Genomic DNA, 18,815 nt, shown 5'->3' on the forward strand with positions numbered 1-18,815 from the left:
GGACTCGTGGGCTTCATGAGGATGTGGGACTTGGGGACCCTCCCACCGATGGCCAAGGTGGCCCCTGGTCTCAGCCAGGACGTGATTCCTGACATGGCACCTTTGAGGACGGCACATGAAGCTGGGGGATGGGGAGGGTGCTGATTAAAAAATAGACTGTCATGCGCATGAGGAACAGGCCTGCCACCGCCCAGCTCTCGCCAGTTGGCTCCCAATGCCCAGCTGCCAGGCCCCACTCAGGGCTCCTGCAGGAGGCCCCGCCTACCCCAGCACTGGCTCTGGGCCTGAGGCTGGATGCTCCCAGCCACCTCGCCTCTCCTCCTCCACCCCTGCCCCACCTCCAGGCAGATGGTGCCCTCACTGGGCCTGGGTGGGCCTGTTGGCTTTAAGCTGTGCAGTGGGTAGGGGGGGTGGAGGTCTGGCATCCCCACACACTGGCTGTGTGGCCTTGAATGCAGCCCTTTGCCACTCTGGCCTCAAACACGGAGGAGCAGTGTTACCAGCTAAAGCTCTTTCCTGCTTCCAGAGCCTTTCTCAGATTCCCCTGCTCATTTAGACCTGACCACCAGCGCTCCCCATTCAGAGAGGTGATGTGCCCTGTGAAGCCCACTCAGCCGGAGTGTAGCAGGGCAGAGGGTTAGAACCACATCATCTTCCAAGTCCTAGTCCCTTACAGCTTCTCCAGGGTAAGAACAGTCACTGAGAACCACGGAGGTAGATGTGAGCACTGTTTTTATTCATTTGTTCCCTCATTCAGTCAGCAAATGTTTATTCAGCCCAACTATGGCCTAGGCCATAAGACTGGAAAAGGTCGATTTTCATTCCAATCCCAAAGAAAGGCAATGCCAAAGAATATTCAAACTACTGTAGAATTGCACTCATTTCACCTGCTAGCAAGGTAATGCTCAAAATCCCTCAAGCTAGGCTTCAGCAGTATGTGAACCAAGAACTTCCAGATGTACAAGCTGGATTTAGAAGAGGCCAAAGAACTAGAGACCAAATTGCCAGCATCCATTGGATCATAGAAAAAGCAATATAATTCCAAAAAATATACCTACTTCTGTTTCATTGACTATGCTAAAGCCTTTGACTGTGTGGATCACAACAAACTGTGGAAAATTCTGAAAGAGATGGGAATGCCAGACCACCTTACCTACCTCCTGAGAAACCTGTGTGCGGGTCAAGAACAACAGTTAGAACCAGACGTGGAACAATGGACTGGCTTAAAATTGGGAAAGGAGTACGTCAAGATTGTATGTTGTCACCCTGCTCATTTAACTTATATGCAGAGTACATCATGCAAAATGTTGGACTGGATGAAGCACAAGCTGGAATCAAGATTGCTGGAAGAAATATTAATTACTTCAGATATGCAGATGATACCACTCTAATAGCAGAAAGCAAAGAGGAATTAAAGAGACTCTTCATGAAGGTGAAAGAGGAGAGTGAAAAAGCTGGTTTAAAACTCAGCATTCAAAAGCTAACATCATGGTATCCGGTCCTATCACTTCATGGCAAATAGATGGAGGGAAAGAGGAAACAGCAACAGATTTTATCTTCTTAGGCTCCAAAATCACTGTAGACGGTGACTGCAGCCATGAAATTAAGAGACATTTGCTCCTTGGAAGAAAAGCTATGACAAACCTAGACAGCATATTAAAAAGCAGAGACATCACTTTGCCAACCAAAGTCCGTATAGTCAAAGCTATGGTTTTTCCAGTAGTCATATACAGATGTGAGAGTTGTACATAAAGAAGGCTGAGCACTGAAGAACTGATGCTTTCAAACTATGGTGCTGAAGAAGACTCTTGAAAGTCCCTTGGACAGCAAGGAGATCAAACCAGTTAATCCTAAAGGAAATCAACCCTGAATATTTACTGGTAGGACTGATGCTGAAGCTCCAATACTTTGGCCACCTGATGCAATGAGCCAACTCACTGGAAAAGACCCTGATGCTGGGAAGGATTGAGGGCAGGAGGAGAAGGGGGTGACAGAGGATGAGTTGGTTGGATGGCATCACCAACTCCATGGACATGAGTTTGAGCAAACTCTGGGCAGTAGGTCAGGGAAGGTCAGGGAAGCCTGGCGTGCTGCAGTCCGTGGGGTCACAATGAGTGGAACATGACTTAGTGACTAAATACCAACAAAAATGGCCTAGGCATGGGGGCAGGGATACAGCAGAGAAATGACAGTCGAGGTCCCTGCCCTGAAGGGGCTCCTGACCATGGGGCAGGACAGACTGACATTAAAACAAATATTGATGGAACTACAAATCTCATGAGAATTTGGAGGAGAGGTAGAAGGTGCTGTGGGAGGAATGTGACCTCCTAGGAAAGGTGCGTCCTCCCTGAGACCTGTCAACAGACCTCAAGGAGAGGTATAACCAGAAAGGGACAACTGAGGGACATGGGGAGAGAGGGTTCTAGGGAGGAGTAGCAGCCAGTGCAAAGGCCCTGAGGTGCAAAGTGCTTGATGCCTGTCTGAGTCCTTGAAGGAAGGCCAGCATGGATGGAGTGTAGGGAGGGCAGACACCATGAGGGGAGCTGCAGTGCAGCCTGGAGGGGCAGTAAGGCTCGTCTTGCGGGGCCTGGAGCCAGCAAAGGGGCTTGAGGCCGAGCCTAGAAGGGAGGAGCTGTTCCTAGTCCTGGTCTTAGAGGCTGGTCTTGCCTACTTTCTTTTCTCTTTTCCCTCCCATTCCCATCCTGACTGTGCAGCAGACCCCTGCACGCTCCCCCAACCACTTCACAGGATGACTATGCAGAGTGCTCACACCTGACCTTCCTCTGCCTGGATCTTGTTTGCATTCTAATAGTCCGTATTTTCATCCTGCCTCCCAGGAGGGTTCCAGTCCCTGCGGCCTTGAATGCAAGCTGAGGAGGGCCAGATCTTGGGCTAGAGGCTACTGTCACTCCAGCTGAATGCCTCTGTTCAGGTGGGAGCCTTTGGACCAGGAGGTTCAGCTTTTGGCTGAAGGAAGGCCTGCCGCTGGACCGAAGCCCACTGCCTGAAACTGTGGCCTGTCCCCTGTTCCACTCCAGGCACGTTCATTCAACCCCAAAGCCTTGCTAAGACCCAGCCCTAGGAGGAGTTAGGAGGCCTGCGTTGTGAGCTGAGCTCTGCTGTATGCTTTTGGGCATAATTGTATTCATTTCTGGACCTTGGTTTCTCCATCTATTTTATAGAGAAATACTTGAGTTTTCCTGCACGCAGTGTATGGCCATCATGGATGCAATATCAGCATCACCCAGAAGCTTCTTAGAAATGCAGACTCTGAGGCCCCACTCCAGACCTCCTGAATCAGAATCTGCAACTTAACCACATCCCTGAGTAATTACTATGCACATTAAAGTATGAGAATCACTGTTCTAAGTCAGTCGTTTTTAAACTTAAAAATGTTTTAATTAAAAGCTATAGGATCTTCCTCCCTCTCCAAAGTCTTACAGATGAAATACATAAGAAGGGAACCACCCACTCTGTACTTATTCATCACATGAATGAGGGGGGGATCGTGGGGGCTGGGCCTGGGGCACGGGCTTTATTGAGAGGGCATCAGAAGTGGGGAGGAAGAGGAGCAATTCTGGTGGGAGAGGGTGGGTGGTGCCTGACTGCCCAGGCCAGCTCTGACCTCCAGGGTCTTCAGACTTATGGGTTTGGAAAAGTGGGCTTGAAGAAAGGACGCTTGACAGTCCAGAGTCCAGCAATGCCTTTCCCCGCTTGTCCCCATCTTGGTGTCCTACTCTGTTCCCTGAGAAATCCCTGAAAGGGTAGCCGGTGCTATTCTTAGCGTGACAGGATGGTGAGGAGAGATCATGCTGGTGCATTATTTATGCCTCTGAGTCAACAGGATTGCATTCAGGTCTCCCAGAACACAGCCCTCCCCGGCGGCCTTCATCACTGCCCTACCAGGACCCAGGACCCAGGGCCCCTCCCCCTCTGGCCCTGACCATCCCTGCTCCATGCCTCCAGCTCCCACGCTGGGCAATGGGTCATGAAAGACAATGGCGAGCTGGGAATCAGAAAGAAGTTCTCGATATCATCTCATTTCTCACCCATTCGGCGCATATTAACCGAGCATACGGCACGTGGTAGGCGTGGGTTCCTGCCTTCCAGGAGCTCACACTTAGCCTGCGAGTTAATGGTGCTTTGTCATCGCAAGAGCCTGTGTGCCAGACCAGATGCTGCAAACTTCACATGGAAGGTCTTACCTTCCCAATCACCCGGCAGGATAGGAATTATGAGACCCCTACACCAAGGAGGAAACTGAGGCTTAGCATATACCAGGTAGTGGTTGCTCAGCTGGGATCTGAACTCAGGTTGGCTGGAGCAGAAAGACCATTCCAGATCAAATGGTAGCATTGAGCATTAGGGCTTTGGGAAACCCCTGCATTACCTGGTGAGAAGGGCATTTCTGGCTGAGGTTGTCCCATTGTCAGTGAATCCTGAGCGACAGGAGAAGCACCTGGGGTGAAAGGATTGTGTTTGCTGTGTACACAATACCCACTGTGGGCTAGAAGGCAACGCCTTATGGGATGAGGTGACAAGGCCCCAAGGTGGCACATCTCAGAGGAGCTAAGCCAAGGACCCTGGCTGGGAGCCAAAGACCTGTGTTCTGTGAGATTCCAAACTTTCTCTGCCTCAGTTTTCTGGTCTGTAAAATAGCATCACAATCTCTGCTCTACTTCTTTCTCTGCCGATGTGAAGCTGCTAGGAAAGCTATAAAAGTGTGCACATATTCAATGATAATTACTGCATAGAATTATTTATATAAACATATTTTCTTAAATGTATTTTCTGTTGACATGGGGTCTATTTGCCAGACTCTGTTCCAAGCATTTTCCTATTTGTTAATTTACTTAAAAACATGTTTATAAAATCAGGAGCTCTAGGGACTTCCCTAGTAGTCCACTGATTAAGACTTCACACTGCCACTGAAGGGGGTTCGGGTTCAATCCCTGGTTGGGAAATTAAGATCCCTCATGCCACAGCCAAATTTTTTCTTTAATTAAAAAATAAGATAAAATCATTGCTCTAAAGCCCATTGAGTCCCCAACCTGGCAGTACTTCAGAACCCCTCAGGGAGACTGTTAGCATGAATATTCTGTGGTCCTGGCTCTGGGGCACAGCCCAGGAATCAGCATTTTGGACACACACACCCCCCACCCCAAGAAATTCTGCAGCACCTGTAGGTTTCTGATCTGGGCCAGAGAGGTGAAGGGACTTGCCTGAGGCTTCACAGTGAGTTGGAGACCAGATAGAGACTAAAACCGAGGCCTGAAGTTCCTGGTCTGGCCCTTCCTCCTACTCATCAGCTGCCCCTGAGCACCTTAAAGGGATGAAGCCAGGGATGCAGATGACTTTGATGAGCAATGATGCCAGAGCTGCTGGTACCGTTTACAATGCTGTGCTAGGCATTTTACATGGCTTTTCCATTTAATTGCTGAAGGGATATAAAGGGGGACATTTTCCACAGCAACACGATCCCTTAGGACATTTGAGCATCATGTGGCTGATTTTAATGTTGACCTGGAAATGGGAAACCATGACTGAGATGCAGAGATGCGGAGAAGGGAATTTGAAACCACACATCAGGTCATGTGCCCTCCAGACAAAGGTGGTCTGGTGACCTCGTTACCTGGAGACAGGGCAGGCTGGCAAGAGGGAGACACGTGTATCCGCCCACAGGGTGTGTACCTGTTGTGTCTGTGTGGATCTGTCACCTGAGTGCCTGTGTGTCTCCACGTCATGCGTATGGTTGTTCTGTGTGCACACACTGGTGTGTAGGCTCTGCCACCTCTGTGGGTGCACGTGTGTGTGGAGGATATGCTGTTGCCGGCTAGGCTCTCGCCAGCATTAAGGAGGTATTGAGAACGTGAGTGTTGCAGGGTGTGTGTGTGCGTGTGTGCACGCAAATAGTTGCAATGCAGGGGGGTCCCCGAGACCCTGCAGGGCAGAGGTAGAAAGGCCACTTGAGAAAATGTTTTCCTTATTCATGTCCCACCTCCACATTTCACGCACCATCCTCAAACCTGCAGGGTGTGAGCCTGCCTCCGGACCTTAGCCCTAGCAGTTCCCTCTGCCTGGTCTCCCCCGACATGCACAAGCCTCACTCCCTCACCTTCTTCGCTTCTTCGCTCAGACGTGACTCCCAGTGACGTCCACTTCGATTACCTTATGTACCTTTGCACACCACTCCCCACCCCATGCCATCTGTGTATCTCCTTCTCCTGCTTTATTCTTCTCTATAGAATTTACCATGTGACTTAGTTGTACAGTTACTCATACGTTTATTATTTGGCTCCCCTGCTAGAATGCAAGCAGGGATTTGTCTATTTCTCTTCATAGCTATGAACAGTGCCTGACCCTTAGCTGGTGAGCAATAAATATCAGTTGAATGAATGAGTTCATGCACCACCTGTACTTACTTGTTTCCTTTAAATTGTCTAACTTTTGTTACTGAGATATCCACTTTTACCTCCCCCTCAGTACTCTTGCCTGGAAAATCCCATGGGCGGAGGAGTCTAGTAGGCTGCAGTCCATGGGGTCATGAAGAGTTGGACATGAACGAGCGACTTCACTTTCACTTCTCACTTTCATGCATTGGAGAAGGAAATGGCAACCCACTCCAGTGTTCTTGCCTGGAGAATCCCAGGGATGGGGAGCCTGGTAGGCTGCCATCTATGGGGTCGCACAGAGTCGGACACGACTGAAGCGACTTAGCAGCAGCAGCAGCAAGCAGTAATATACCTTTGATGTGTTTATTATACTCCTTTTCCAATATACGCGTGAAATTTACATAACTAGTAAGATGTTAAGTATCAGTTCAGTTCAGTCGCTCAGTCGTGTCCGACTCTTTGCGAACCCATGAATTGCAGCATGTCAGGCCTCCCTGTCCATCACCAACTCCCGGAGTTCACTCAGACTCACGTCCATCGAGTCAGTGATGCCATCCAGCCATCTCATCCTCTGTTGTCCCCTTCTCTTCCTGCCCCCAATCCCTCCCAGCATCAGAGTCTTTTCCAGTGAGTCAACTCTTCGCATGAGGTGGCCAAAGTACTGGAGTTTCAGCTTTAGCATCATTCCTTCCAAAGAAATCTCAGGGCTGATCTCCTTGCAGTCCAAGGGACTCTCAAGAGTCTTCTCCAACACCACAGTTCAAAAGCATCAATTCTTCGGCACTCAGCTTTCTTCACAGTCCAACTCTCACATCCATACATGACCACTGGAAAAACCATAGCCTTGACTAGACGGACCTTTGTTGGCAAAGTAACGTCTCTGCTTTTCAATATGCTATCTAGGTTGGTCATAACTTTTCCTTTTGCTCCCACTCAAGGTATGGAGGTGCCACACTCTGGGGATCACTGCTTTCCCAGTGAAGGGGGTAACTTCACTGGGAATCAGAGAAGTCTGATGTCTTCTCTGAAACGCATGGACAAAATGAAGCTCAAAGAAGATCAGGAACTAGTCCAACATCTAGTCCATACTGTGACAGAACAGACACTAGAACCAAATTTTCTGATCTCCAGTCTGCTTTCCTTTTGCAGTGTGAAGGACAAGGGGAGGGTGGGGCTGGATGGTTCAGCCTCTCCTCTGGCTGGAGGGGAGCCAGATACGCCCAGTAACTGGCGAATGGCATGGGAGGTATTGGTAGCCTTCTGCCCACTCAGGGCTGCAGGACTACATACTGAGTGGTGGGAGCTTCGACCACACCTTCCCTCCCAGGAGTCTTAGGTCTGGGGGCCACTCCAAGGGGGCCTGGGCACTCAAATCCAGCAAGAAACAGACCTGGGATTCAAACCTGATTCTCCCCTGCCACAGCATGTTAGCTAGAGGTTGACACTAGAGCACCTTTGCTGAGAGGATGCTGGAGTGGGAGGGGTGTCAGGGGGAGGGAAAGGTTGCACTGTGCCTGATTGTGAACAGAAGAGGGAGACCAGACCCAGAGATAGCTGGAAGGGGGAAGGAGACATCCAGCAGCCTAGCCTGGGAGAATTATACAGAGGTAGGTTTGGGCAAAGGCTGAATTTAAATCCCCCTCAGGTATGCACAGAGTTTTATGCTATAGAAATAATTTCTGCATTTCATTTGCTCAGCAGTGACTCTGCAAAGCAGATATAATCAGCTCTAGTTTCCTAATAAGGAAGCTGAGACCCAGAGGTGAAGTGACGTACTAAAGGCAACCCTCACAGGATGCTCTGTTGAGCAGGACATGGGAAGGGAACAGGCTGCACCTCTGGTTGGATTTGGTAAAGGAGGGCTGTCTAAGGGAGGGCGGGCAGGCTGAATAGATACAGCAGTGAGAGGGTAGACCACTTAAGATTCCCAGCGCCTTCCTCAGCAGATATGAGTGAACCTGAGACCAAAAGTGAGTTGACAGGGCTAGGGGAGCTGCAGAAAGGCGAGCTGTCTACCCCAGGCCTGCAGTGAGGATGCCTCCTAGGGAGAGGCAGCAGCGTGCCCACCCTCGTCCCCAGGACAGGCTCTGCTCTACAGGGCGGGCAGGGCAGCAAGCTGGGACTGCTGCGTGCTGGGGCCGTCATTATCATTCCTCCAGGGTTTTTTCTCCTCCTTATTTATTTTTCTGTGAGGAAGGAATGTGGGGAATTTACCACAGGGTGCTGGCCTTGCTTTCGGCAGTGCGGCGGCCTCCTCTATGAGAGGGAAGCAGCACAGACAGATGGCTGGGGAGGTGGAGGCGGAGGAGGGTCCCGGCTGAATCTGTGGCCCCAGCAGTGGGGCGGTTATGTAACCCACCCGGAGGCCCGGGGAAGATACCATGGTGCTTCTGGGCTCTGAGCATGAGCCTGCTCATGTACATAGCTCCCTGGAACTCAACCTGGACCATCCCAGTCACCATCAGCCTCTGGGCAAGCCTAATGAGTGGGGTGTATCCCCCCGTCAGAGGTGCTTTCCTCTCCAGCTGTCTTGACTTGGGGTATGAGTAGAGGTGGGGTAGGAGAGTCAGGTGGGGATTGTCTTGAGCTTTCCAGCCTCCATAAGGCTGCCCCATTGCTTGGAATGCTTCCACAACTCAATCTTTTCAGAAGGAGGGCATATGCCACCTCCTCCAGGAAGACTTCCCAGGTTGCTTCATCCTCATTCATCTCTCTTTTAGGCTCTATGTTCTCCTGGCACTCAATGGAATATTTTGCCTCTTGGATCTAACACTGCCATTTGAGTTTCATCTCCCTTTTCACCTACGGGCTTGTTACTACCTCTCTCTTTCCTTTCCCTGCTTCCTCCAGAAACCACTCTCTAGATCTGGGATCTAGGATCTCAAGGAATCTGAGACCTAGACAAATCTAGAATTCGTCTCCTGGGATGCCTGGTGGAGTAAAATGGGAGGTGGATTTGGATTGTGGGAGCCCTCCTGGGTGATGACCTCTGCTGAGTCTGGAGAGGATGGGAACAGCTATGGCTACAGGCTGCCACAGAACCAAGAGGAAAGGCTATATTTGGGCTTTCCAGTGGCATCAGTGGTAAAGAACCCTCCCACCAATGCAGGCAGATACAAGAGATGTGGGTTCGATCCCTGGGTTGGGAAGATCCCTTGGAAGAGGGCATGGCGACCCACTCCAGTATTCTTGCCTGGAGAATCCATGGACAGAGGTGCCTGGAGGGCTACAGTCCATGGGGTCACACAGAGTTGGACATGACTGAAGCGACTTGGTACACCTGGGCTGGGTGCTGGGGACCCTGAGATAGACTGGACCCCGCTCTACTCGTGGGAGAGGCACAGGTTGGGGGAAATTCTCTCTCCTCTGCCCTCACTCACCACTTGTTTGTCTCCTGGATCAAGTGTTTTCTCTGGAAAGGTAGGGTGCTGTAGTCCTTTCTGTACACTCAAGGCTCCCTGAGCAGAGAAAATGGAGGCTGCTGCAAGGAGAGGGCTTGGGGGTGGGAGCAGGCCTGGTTCAGCAGGGCTCGACTGGGAGGGGGAGCCTGGGTCTGAGCTTGGCTCCCTGGGAACCAACCCTTCCAGTTTGCTGTGCATCTGGGGCTGAGCTTGCCCCTACTAGCTAGTAGAGTAGGTGGGAGAAGGTGATGGCTCCTGGCCTTCAGCAGAGGAGGACCGCACAGCATCAGCCAGCAGTGATCAGTGCCTGTGGACTACAGGGTTAGCTGCTCACCAAGGCCCATGCCAATCTGACCTGGGGGCCCTTGACTTGGCCCACCCATCCTGTGCTGCCTGGTCCCAACCCCCTGCCAGCAGGAGATACAGGAGCTGGACCAGTCCCAGCCTCCTTCTCTTTGGGCCTCGGTTCCTTGGCTTTCTCAGTCTGTTTCCTCTAAACCCCGTCCTCTTGGAGGCCCCTGGGCCAGGTGGAACAGGGCAGGAGCATTGATCTAGGAGTCTGAATGGGTTGATGGGAGCTTCCTGGAGGAAGCAGCAATTGGGCTGGGCCTGGGACAGTAGGTGGGGAGACTGTGCTTTGTGGGCAGAGCTCTTAAGAAGGAGGGGCCCGGGCGTGGAATCAGTCCGCCTCCCAGCTCCAGCTCCACTCTGCCTGTCTCTGGCTGGATGGGAGACCTGGGGTGAGTTTGCCGATTCTCTGGTCTTGTTTTGTTCATCCCTAGAACAGCAGTAAGGGGGCCTCCTTTATGAGTTGCCGTGAGGATTCAACGAGAGCACACAGGCTACACCTTTGGCTTGGCAGTGTCTGGAGCAACTCCCTTGGCTATGGCATCCTCATCGACTTCATCATTTCGGCAAGCCCCCAGGAAAGGTGCAGGGGACAAGGCAGAAGCAGTTGAGACCCTTGCCCCTAGGCTCTTGCGCTCTCTGGGGGAAATCAGACCCAGACCCTGACTGCTGCAAAGCAAGACGTTTGGAGGAGGCAGCATGGCCCATGTGATGGGTCCTGGGCTGGTGCTGGGCAACCCTAGGTTTGAATCCCACCTCTGCCTCTGACTAGCCATGCCACCTTAAGCAAGTCACTTCACCCCTCCAAGTCCATTTCTTCTCTAATGCAGAGCTGAGGGGACCACTGTCCTCCTGGCTGCTGTAAATGAAGGAAAGGCCTGGCATGGGGCATGCGGTGAGCATGCCCTGGAGGAGAACTCTCACTCAAACGAATAATATGCAAAGTGATGAGGTTGTTAAGTGGTGCAGATAAAACCTGGATGATCTGAGGACTGAACCTATAGAAAGGACAGGAAACAGAGCAGTGTTCTGGGTGGAGGGGTCTGTGCAGACCCATAGCAGAGGCTGGAACTCACAGGGCAGGTGAGGGAAACACGCGCCTTTGGACCCCCTGTGACCCTTGCTGAGGATGCAGGGAGCAGTGAGCAAGCTCTTGGGCAAGCCCTGACTGCCAGGATGAGGCCTGGCTGCTTGACGCCCCACGTCCTGGAGAGGAGGAGAGAGGCCCGACACAAGTGGAGTCAGGAGGGAGAAAGATGAATCTGGCAGCTTGGGGCGGGTAGATTGGCGGGGGAGAGACTGGAGGCGGAGAGGCCATTTAAAAGGCTGTTGCAAAATCGGTTTTCTTGATAAAGAGCTAGGCTGAGTCATCTGTGGAGGAGAGAAGTCAGATCCAGCTCCTCTGCGTTGCCGTCGATGTAGGATTTTCCTCTCTGTCAGCTAGTCGATGGGCTGCCTTTCCAGAAGGCTTTCAGAACCGAGGCCGGCTCGGCATCCAGGGAGGCGCAGGACAGCAGGGAGGACCCTGCCAGAGTGAGTAAAGCGAGTCTCGGTGGTTTGGGGTGTGTGACTCAGGGCATAGGGCATCCTTCTCTGGTCTCAGGTCCCCCCGGGGCATTAAGGGAGAGGCATGCAATGACTTCTGCCAGCCTGTTGATGGCAAGGCTGGAGCTAGGTCTGGGGCTCTCCACTTTCATTCCTATCATCTCCCGTCTGGCAGTCCTTCTCACCTTAGTATGAATTATTCGCCTCTGAGAAGAGACCTGGCAGTCTGCCGGGACTCAGTCAGGTTGTGCTCACCAGGACTTTGGCGTGGATGGAGAACTCCCCAGGGAAAGAAGCCTGTGTCATTTCCTCCTTTCAGTAGGGAGGATGTGGGGCAGGGGCTGGCAAGGTAGCCAGGCCATTACTCAGGCCCAGTTCATCTTCCTGCCCCCAGCTGAGGCTGAAGTTGTGCAGCGGCCAGCCATTGGTTCTTTCCTGACCCCACAGGGGGGCAGTTTACCCAGCCTGTTTACCTGTCCCATTGCCAAGACTTCCAGGCAGCCACAATGGGCTGTCTCCAGCCAGTCTCTCTTCCTACCTCTGGCTTCCCGACCCTCTCCACCCTGCTCGGGGCCCAGGCACTCCCATTGACGGCAGCCGTGTGAAGAAGCATTTCCTTGAATTCTCTCCCTGTCCTGACCTTCTGCTCTGGCCTCCGTTCACCTGCCCCGCCTCCCTCCTTTGGATCCTCGGTCAAGAGGCCTGATGGTCAGCAGAACAGACAGCTGCCAACAGAAGTGATGGGGTGAGAGAAAGGGCTTATCGCCGCCTGGGCACAGCTCGAATTCAGGTCTCCTGACTCCCCACAGTGCTCTTTCCACTCCACTAGTTTTTTATGTCCTAGCAGTCATTTCCCCCTTAGTAACAATGAGTTTATCAGCTCTTCTCCTGAGACGAAGAAGGGGAAGAAAGCATCAGCCACTTTAGGCAGCTGCATATGCAGAGGAGAGAACATCATGGTGGGTGCCGATTGTCAGATGTGGGAACAGAGGGGCCCGCAGATCAGCATCGGAGAGCGCTAGAGCCTCTATCCATAACCCTGCCACCAGAGTCAGGGTCCGGAAGGCAAGGTGGTTAAGAAATGAGATTCAGCAACCAGGCTTGGGAGTTCTGAATCCCAGCTCTGCTATTTACAAGTCATATGACCCTGGGCAGGTTTCTCTGAGCTCTAGTTTCATTTGCAAACTGGGAAGAATAACAGTACTTATTCCTCGTGATTGTTGGGCGGATCGAAGGAGATGATGGGCATAAAGTGCATGGCGCAGCACATTACAGTGGGCCGCTGAGGGCTCAGTCATTGCAGCAGCCACTGCGAGCTTCACTCTAGGGGTGTACTCAGGGCTTCTTATTCCCCTTCCCCACTTAGGGATTCAACCCTGTCAGACCCAGGTCTCCTGACCCTGGGGCAGCTCTGCCCTCATCCCTGCATCTCCAGAAGGGTCGGTCTTTCAAGGATCACCACTGAAGAGGCTGGGAGAAGAGGGGGGTGTTACGGCTTTTACGGGTGCAAGAAGACTGGGGGCTCAACAAGGGGACTGCCCGCTGTGGGCCACAGCCATCTCTTGTGTCTCTGACACTGGGGACCACAATCTTGAACCCAGCTAGCTGGGGCATCACCAGGGGTGGCAGTTCCCTAGTCTGGGGAATTTGGGGTGGAGCTGCCGCCCCTGATGCCCTGCAGTGGGGGGACCTGAGGTGCCTATAGTTGGCCCAGCCCCCCATTCTCTCAGCTTTGTTTGTGCAGGGTGGCAAAAGTCGTCTGGATTGCTGGCTGGGCCTGGTCCAAGCCTCCTGCCAAATTCCTTTTCCATGGAGTCACTGCGGGCTTGGATGGGGGTACGGGAGCTCCCTCGGAGGCAGGGCTGTCTCACCCCCTGGCCTTTTCTGCTGGGTTCCTCTGGTCTGGGAACAGTAGCGAGGGGAAGGGTTCCAGGCTGGCTGGAGGTCAGCAGACCAGGTCCTGGCCCATGGCCTTCTCTCTGACCCTCTCCCTCTCTAAAGCCTCCCAGGCCAGCTTCTCCCTGAGGGCCCTTCATGCTCTGACACTGGAGCATTTTCTAGCCCTGTGACCCTGAGAACCAGCCTTGGGATAGGACTGAAACAGAGAAGCGAAGAGAAAAACAAAACAGAAGCACAGAGGCTTTGGAAGGTCTGAATTATACACACACTGAGGCCCTGTCTAGGAGCTTGGCACTGTGGAAACTGCTGGCTGGAAAACCTGGTGCTCCCTAGAGTCCTGAGAGCCAGGGGTGAGCCCAGCCCGCCCCTGCTTTCCGGCTCTGTGACCTTGGGCATTATCTCTGAGCCTTGGTTTTCTCATCACTAAAAAGTGAATCATAGGGGCTTCCCTGGTGGCTCAGTGGTAAAGAATCTGCCTGCCAGTGTAGGAGACACAGGTTTGATCCCTGATCTGGGAAGATCCCACATGCCGAGGAGCAACTGAGCTCATGTGCTACAACTGCCGAGTCTGTGCTCTAGAGCCTGGGAGCCGCAACTGCTGAGCCCAAATGCCACAGCTAGAGAGTAGCCCCCACTCCCCACAACTAGAGAAAACACACATAGCAACAAAGATTCAGCACAGCCAAAAATAAATAAAAAGGTTTTGTTTTTTTTAAGTGAATGATAGTAATTTGTGCTTCATAGAATCGTTTCAGAAATTAAATAAGATAGTATGTGTGAAGTCCATGTCTGGGTACACAGTAAGAGCCCAATCAGTATGCGCTATGATGGCTGCAGCTGTGTCATAAGAGCTGCTAGTGGGCCCAGGGATGTTTACCCTTACTGTGCCCTGAGGGATGGGACTTGTGGCTGAAGTCTCTGCAGGGCTGTAAGTTGGAAAGAGAAAGCTCTTTATCTGTGTGGCGGTGGGGGGCAGAGTCATGTCAAGAGGTGGGAGTTAACATAAGGAGTGACTTTAGAGCTGAAGAATATTAATTAGTAGAAGGCGCATCCTTAGGTTAGTGAGCACCCTGCCAGTTGAGTGTGTAAGGCTTAGACACTCAGGGACGTGGTTTCAGGGGTGCAGGAATTGTGTGGGGCGGTGGACACGGTGACAGCCATCCCTGAGATTCTGAGGTTCTGTGACTTGGGGCAGTGATCCCTGCCTGCCGATCACTCTGGAATCCCCTGCTGTGTGACCATTAGAGAGTCATATCCCCTCAGGACTATGATCTGTGGAATGAATCTCCTTTGCTAGAAGCAGCTCTGACCCCTTCCAGGGAGTCACGTGGGGTCACCAACTGCCAGCTCCATTCCAGGGAAGCATGAGGCCTCTGTCCTGTCTACTTGGGCTGAAAGACAATGACCTCCCTGGCATCTGTGACCTCATCGTCGCCTCCAAACCCTAATGTCAGTGCTTTTATTGCCTTCTTCTCAATTAAGGGAACTGTCTCCGAGAGGAGCAGTCACTTGCTAAGGTCACACAGCTAGCAAATAGCAGAGCCTGGATTTGGCCCGGGAGGCCTGGTTTCTAAGCAGAGCAGAGGAGAGGGACATGGCATGAGCTGAGCAACTCCTCCTGTGTGGCTGGCCTGCCCCTACCTAAGTTCCCCCCCGGGAAGCAGCCTGGCTCAACCTTCAAAGCTGTCATCTTTTATCGATGGGGTGATCTAGGCAGGAGAGGAGCCCTACCACGAGCAAAACAGGTATTAGGGGCACATGGGGCAGGCTGTGTTATAGCTGTTCTGCACAGGTGGGCACAGGTGTGTATGGTAGGGAGCCAGGTGGTGATGGGAGGAGGGAAGGAGGAGGCTGGGGCCAGAGAGCCTGTGGCCGCTTGAACTGGCTGTTGGCAGTCATTGTGCTCTGTGTGCCTCCCCTGGAGTGAGCTCCACCTTGAGTCATCTCCAGACCTTGATTTCTTCATCTATAAAATGGTGCTGATAGTGAAAAAGCTCCTTTGTAAGGGCCCTTCCAGCTCTGAGAGTCCATGAATTCTGAGCCTTGCTGGCAAGATGCCTAGGAAAACTGTCCTGGGAGACCCACTCAGCATGTCACGGCCAGTGCTAATAAGGGCAAGGTAGGAGGGAGGGCCAGGTCAGATTCCTCAAGAACTAATTAGCTTCCTCAGTGGGGAGGGGTGACAAAGGGAGCAACTTTCCCAGCCGCCGACTGAGCTGCTAGCCCTGGCCAGAGCCTGTGCCATCCATCTGTGCACGGGGCCATTTGTTCACATGTCCATTTCTTCATTCCTTACTCAAGAAACACAAAGTGAACACTGACTTTGTGCCAGCTGGGCACTGGCAATAGAAAGAGGAATGGTGGCCTGTGGTGAATTTACAGATTACTAGGGCCTGACCCCACCTGATCCCTGACCTCAGGCCCCAGACTGAACCCTGACTTCCACCAACTCTGTCCCCTGTAATTCCCAAAAGGGACCTCTGGGACAAGCAGGCGGCTTGAGCCTGTGCTGTGGCCCACACAGAGCTGGTTCTGACTCGAGCCTTGCCACCCTTTGCTGTGTGATCTTGGGTGAGTTACTTACAAGTCTCTGGACCTCATTTTCCATTTCTGTAAAATAGGGGTTTCTAGGGTTCTTGTGAGGATAAGATGAGGTAATGTGCTGTTCTAGTATAGTCACTGCTGAAATTAGCTCAATTTATTACTTTTATAACATTAAAGTGTGAGAATTTTTAAATGATTGTTTAAATGAAAACGGGAAGAAATTTTTTCAAGGACTTATAAGAAACCATTAACGGTTGCTACCTGATTTGTGATGTGGAGCACTCGGAGGGAGAGGAACTTTTTTTCACCATATACCTTTTTATGTGTTTAATTTTTTTTAGTCCATGTAAATGCATCACCTATTCTAAAAAGGGAAAGCATTAGTATTAACAGATGGCTATACTCTGAGTTTGAAAGTATAAACGGCCCTAAAAGATGCAGAGATGTCCTGCCAGTTCATTCATGCAGATAGTAATGCTTCCTGAGTGCTCACTTTTTGCCAGGCATTATTCTAGGGCCCAGGGTTAGGGGATGAACAAGTCAAAAAAGGTCATTTCCCCCTCAGAGCTTATGTTCTAGGCAGGGAGATGGATAATAGACAAGGAAACTTATAAAGAAGATAATACTGAATTGTGTTGAACGCTATGAAGAAAACAAAGAGATGGGTTAGGAAAGGGTAGGGCTGATTATAGAGGAAGACCCCCCCACCCCAGAGAGGTGAGTCCTGAGTGATAAGAAGGAACATGGAATCCCCCTGGGAAAAGACCATTCCAAGTAGAGGGAACCGCAGGCGCAAAGGCCCTGGGTCAGGAGCAGACCTGTCATTTTCAAGGCCCAGAACATCAACCTGGGCAGAGCCCAGTGAGAGAGAAGGGTGGCATAAGACACGTCCAGGATGTAGTAGGGCCTTGACTGCTGGGGTGAGGTGTACTTGCTGAGTCTGGGAAAGTGCCTTGTCAACAACCTTCATGGGCAATCCAAACAAGGGGTCGGTGAATACTGAAAGGGTAATCCAGGAAGGTTTTACACGGTGGCATTTGAGCTGGGCCATAGTGGTTGGGTCAGGGATCTTTATGAGGAGAGGAGGTTCTAGGAAACGGTGAGTAAAGATCAAATTCCAGAGGAAAAGGCCACTTGTAGTTGGGCAGCACAGGTGACCATCTGTCTGTCTGTGTACCGCTGTGGCTCTGCAATCCCATATGCTAACTGGGCCTCTGTCCCTCCCGCAGCGCTGGGCCGGAGTACTAGCCTCACCGAGAAGGATCTAAAAGAGGCCAAGGCGAGGAGCCAGCAGATCGCTGCCCAGCTGACCACCCCTCCCAGCTCCAACTCCCGTGGAGTCCAGCTCTTCAACAGGCGCCGGCAGAGGGTGAACGAGTTCACCTTGGAGAGCCACGGCCAGAGGGGACCGAAGTCTAGCCAGGAGCCCCTCAGAGTGCCCCCCGCCAGCCCTACAGGCCATGCCCCGGGGCTCAGCCTGAGTTCCACCTCGCTCCCTGAGCCAGGCCCTCCGAGAAACCCCGCCTGCCAGAGCGCTGACACAGGGGTCCCCAGTCACAGCATGGAGGGCTGCTCGGAGGAAGCCAGCCTGCTCCGGCACCTGGAGAAGATGGCCAGTGAGGAGGAGGAGGTGCCTCTGGTGGTTTATCTAAAGGAGAATGCAGCCCTGCTGACGGCCAACGGGCTCCACCTGTCCCAGAACAGAGAAGCCCAGCAGAGTCCCCCAACCCCACCTCCGGAGGAGGTCCACAGCCCGGCTGCAGATGCCAACCAAAACCTTCCCTCAACCGGCACCACGCTTGTCACGCCAGCTTCTAATGGCAACCACAACCTGCCAGCCACAGATGTCAATCAGAACCTATCGGCAGCCATCACCCCACAGAGCCTGCCGCTCTCCAGCGTCCAACAGAATTCTTCCGAGGTGCAGCTCCCTCCTAATGACGTGGTGCCAGATTTCAAACCCAGCACCCAGTGTGCTGGCGGGCAACCCCAGGAGCCAGCCGTGGAGGTGAGATCCAGCACGCTCCTAATTGATAAGGTATCAGCTCCACCTACCGCCACCAGCACCTTCTCTAGAGAAGTTACTCCCATCTCCAGCTCCAGGCCCCTGGGCCCAGATTTCATGTCCAGCTCCCTGCTCATTGATGTCCAGCTTGGAGCCCCAGTGGTGTCCACAGAGCAAGAGATGTCCGGGCGGACAACTGCCACCACGCCCACCAAACTGTACAGCGAGGTCCACCTCACGCTGGCCAAGCCTCCATCCGTGGTCAATAGGACGGCCAGGCCCTTTGGGATCCAGGCGCCGGGCAGCACCGGTCAGATGGAGCGAAGCCCCATGGTAGAGAGACGACATCGTGGGGAGAAGACCCCCGTCCCCCAGCCCCCCAGTGTGGCAGACAGGAGCCCCCGGCCACAGAGACATGTAATATCCCACAGCCCCATGCTGGAGAGGAGGCCCGTGGCACAGCGAAGCCCCGCCTTGGAGAGACGCCCCCTGGGAAACTTCACCCCACCACCCACCTATGCTGAGACCTTGTCCACAGCCCCTCTGACTTCCGGGGTTAGGTCTCCCCCATCTTATTCTGCCCTGTACCCCAGCTCCGACTCCAAGCCTTCTCATCTAAAGGGCCAGGCAGTCCCTGCCAGCAAGACGGGCATTTTGGAGGAGTCGATGGCCCGCAGGGGC

At 52.7% G+C, this 18,815-nt stretch overlaps 1 protein-coding gene across 1 annotated transcript in view; it reads left to right on the plus strand.

The window, feature by feature from the left end:
* SYNPO (synaptopodin) overlaps nucleotides 1-18,815 on the plus strand; it is a 51,426-nt gene that overhangs the window by 30,210 nt on the left and 2,401 nt on the right. The window contains exon 3 of the mRNA XM_010850651.1: nucleotides 17,359-18,813. Within this exon, the coding sequence (XP_010848953.1) occupies nucleotides 17,359-18,813 (1,455 nt within the window). The remainder of the gene's footprint in view (nucleotides 1-17,358; nucleotides 18,814-18,815) is intronic.

Source organism: Bison bison, unplaced genomic scaffold, assembly GCF_000754665.1.
Source record: "Bison bison bison isolate TAMUID 2011002044 unplaced genomic scaffold, Bison_UMD1.0 scf7180017864291, whole genome shotgun sequence".
NCBI classification, from domain to species: domain Eukaryota; kingdom Metazoa; phylum Chordata; class Mammalia; order Artiodactyla; family Bovidae; genus Bison; species Bison bison.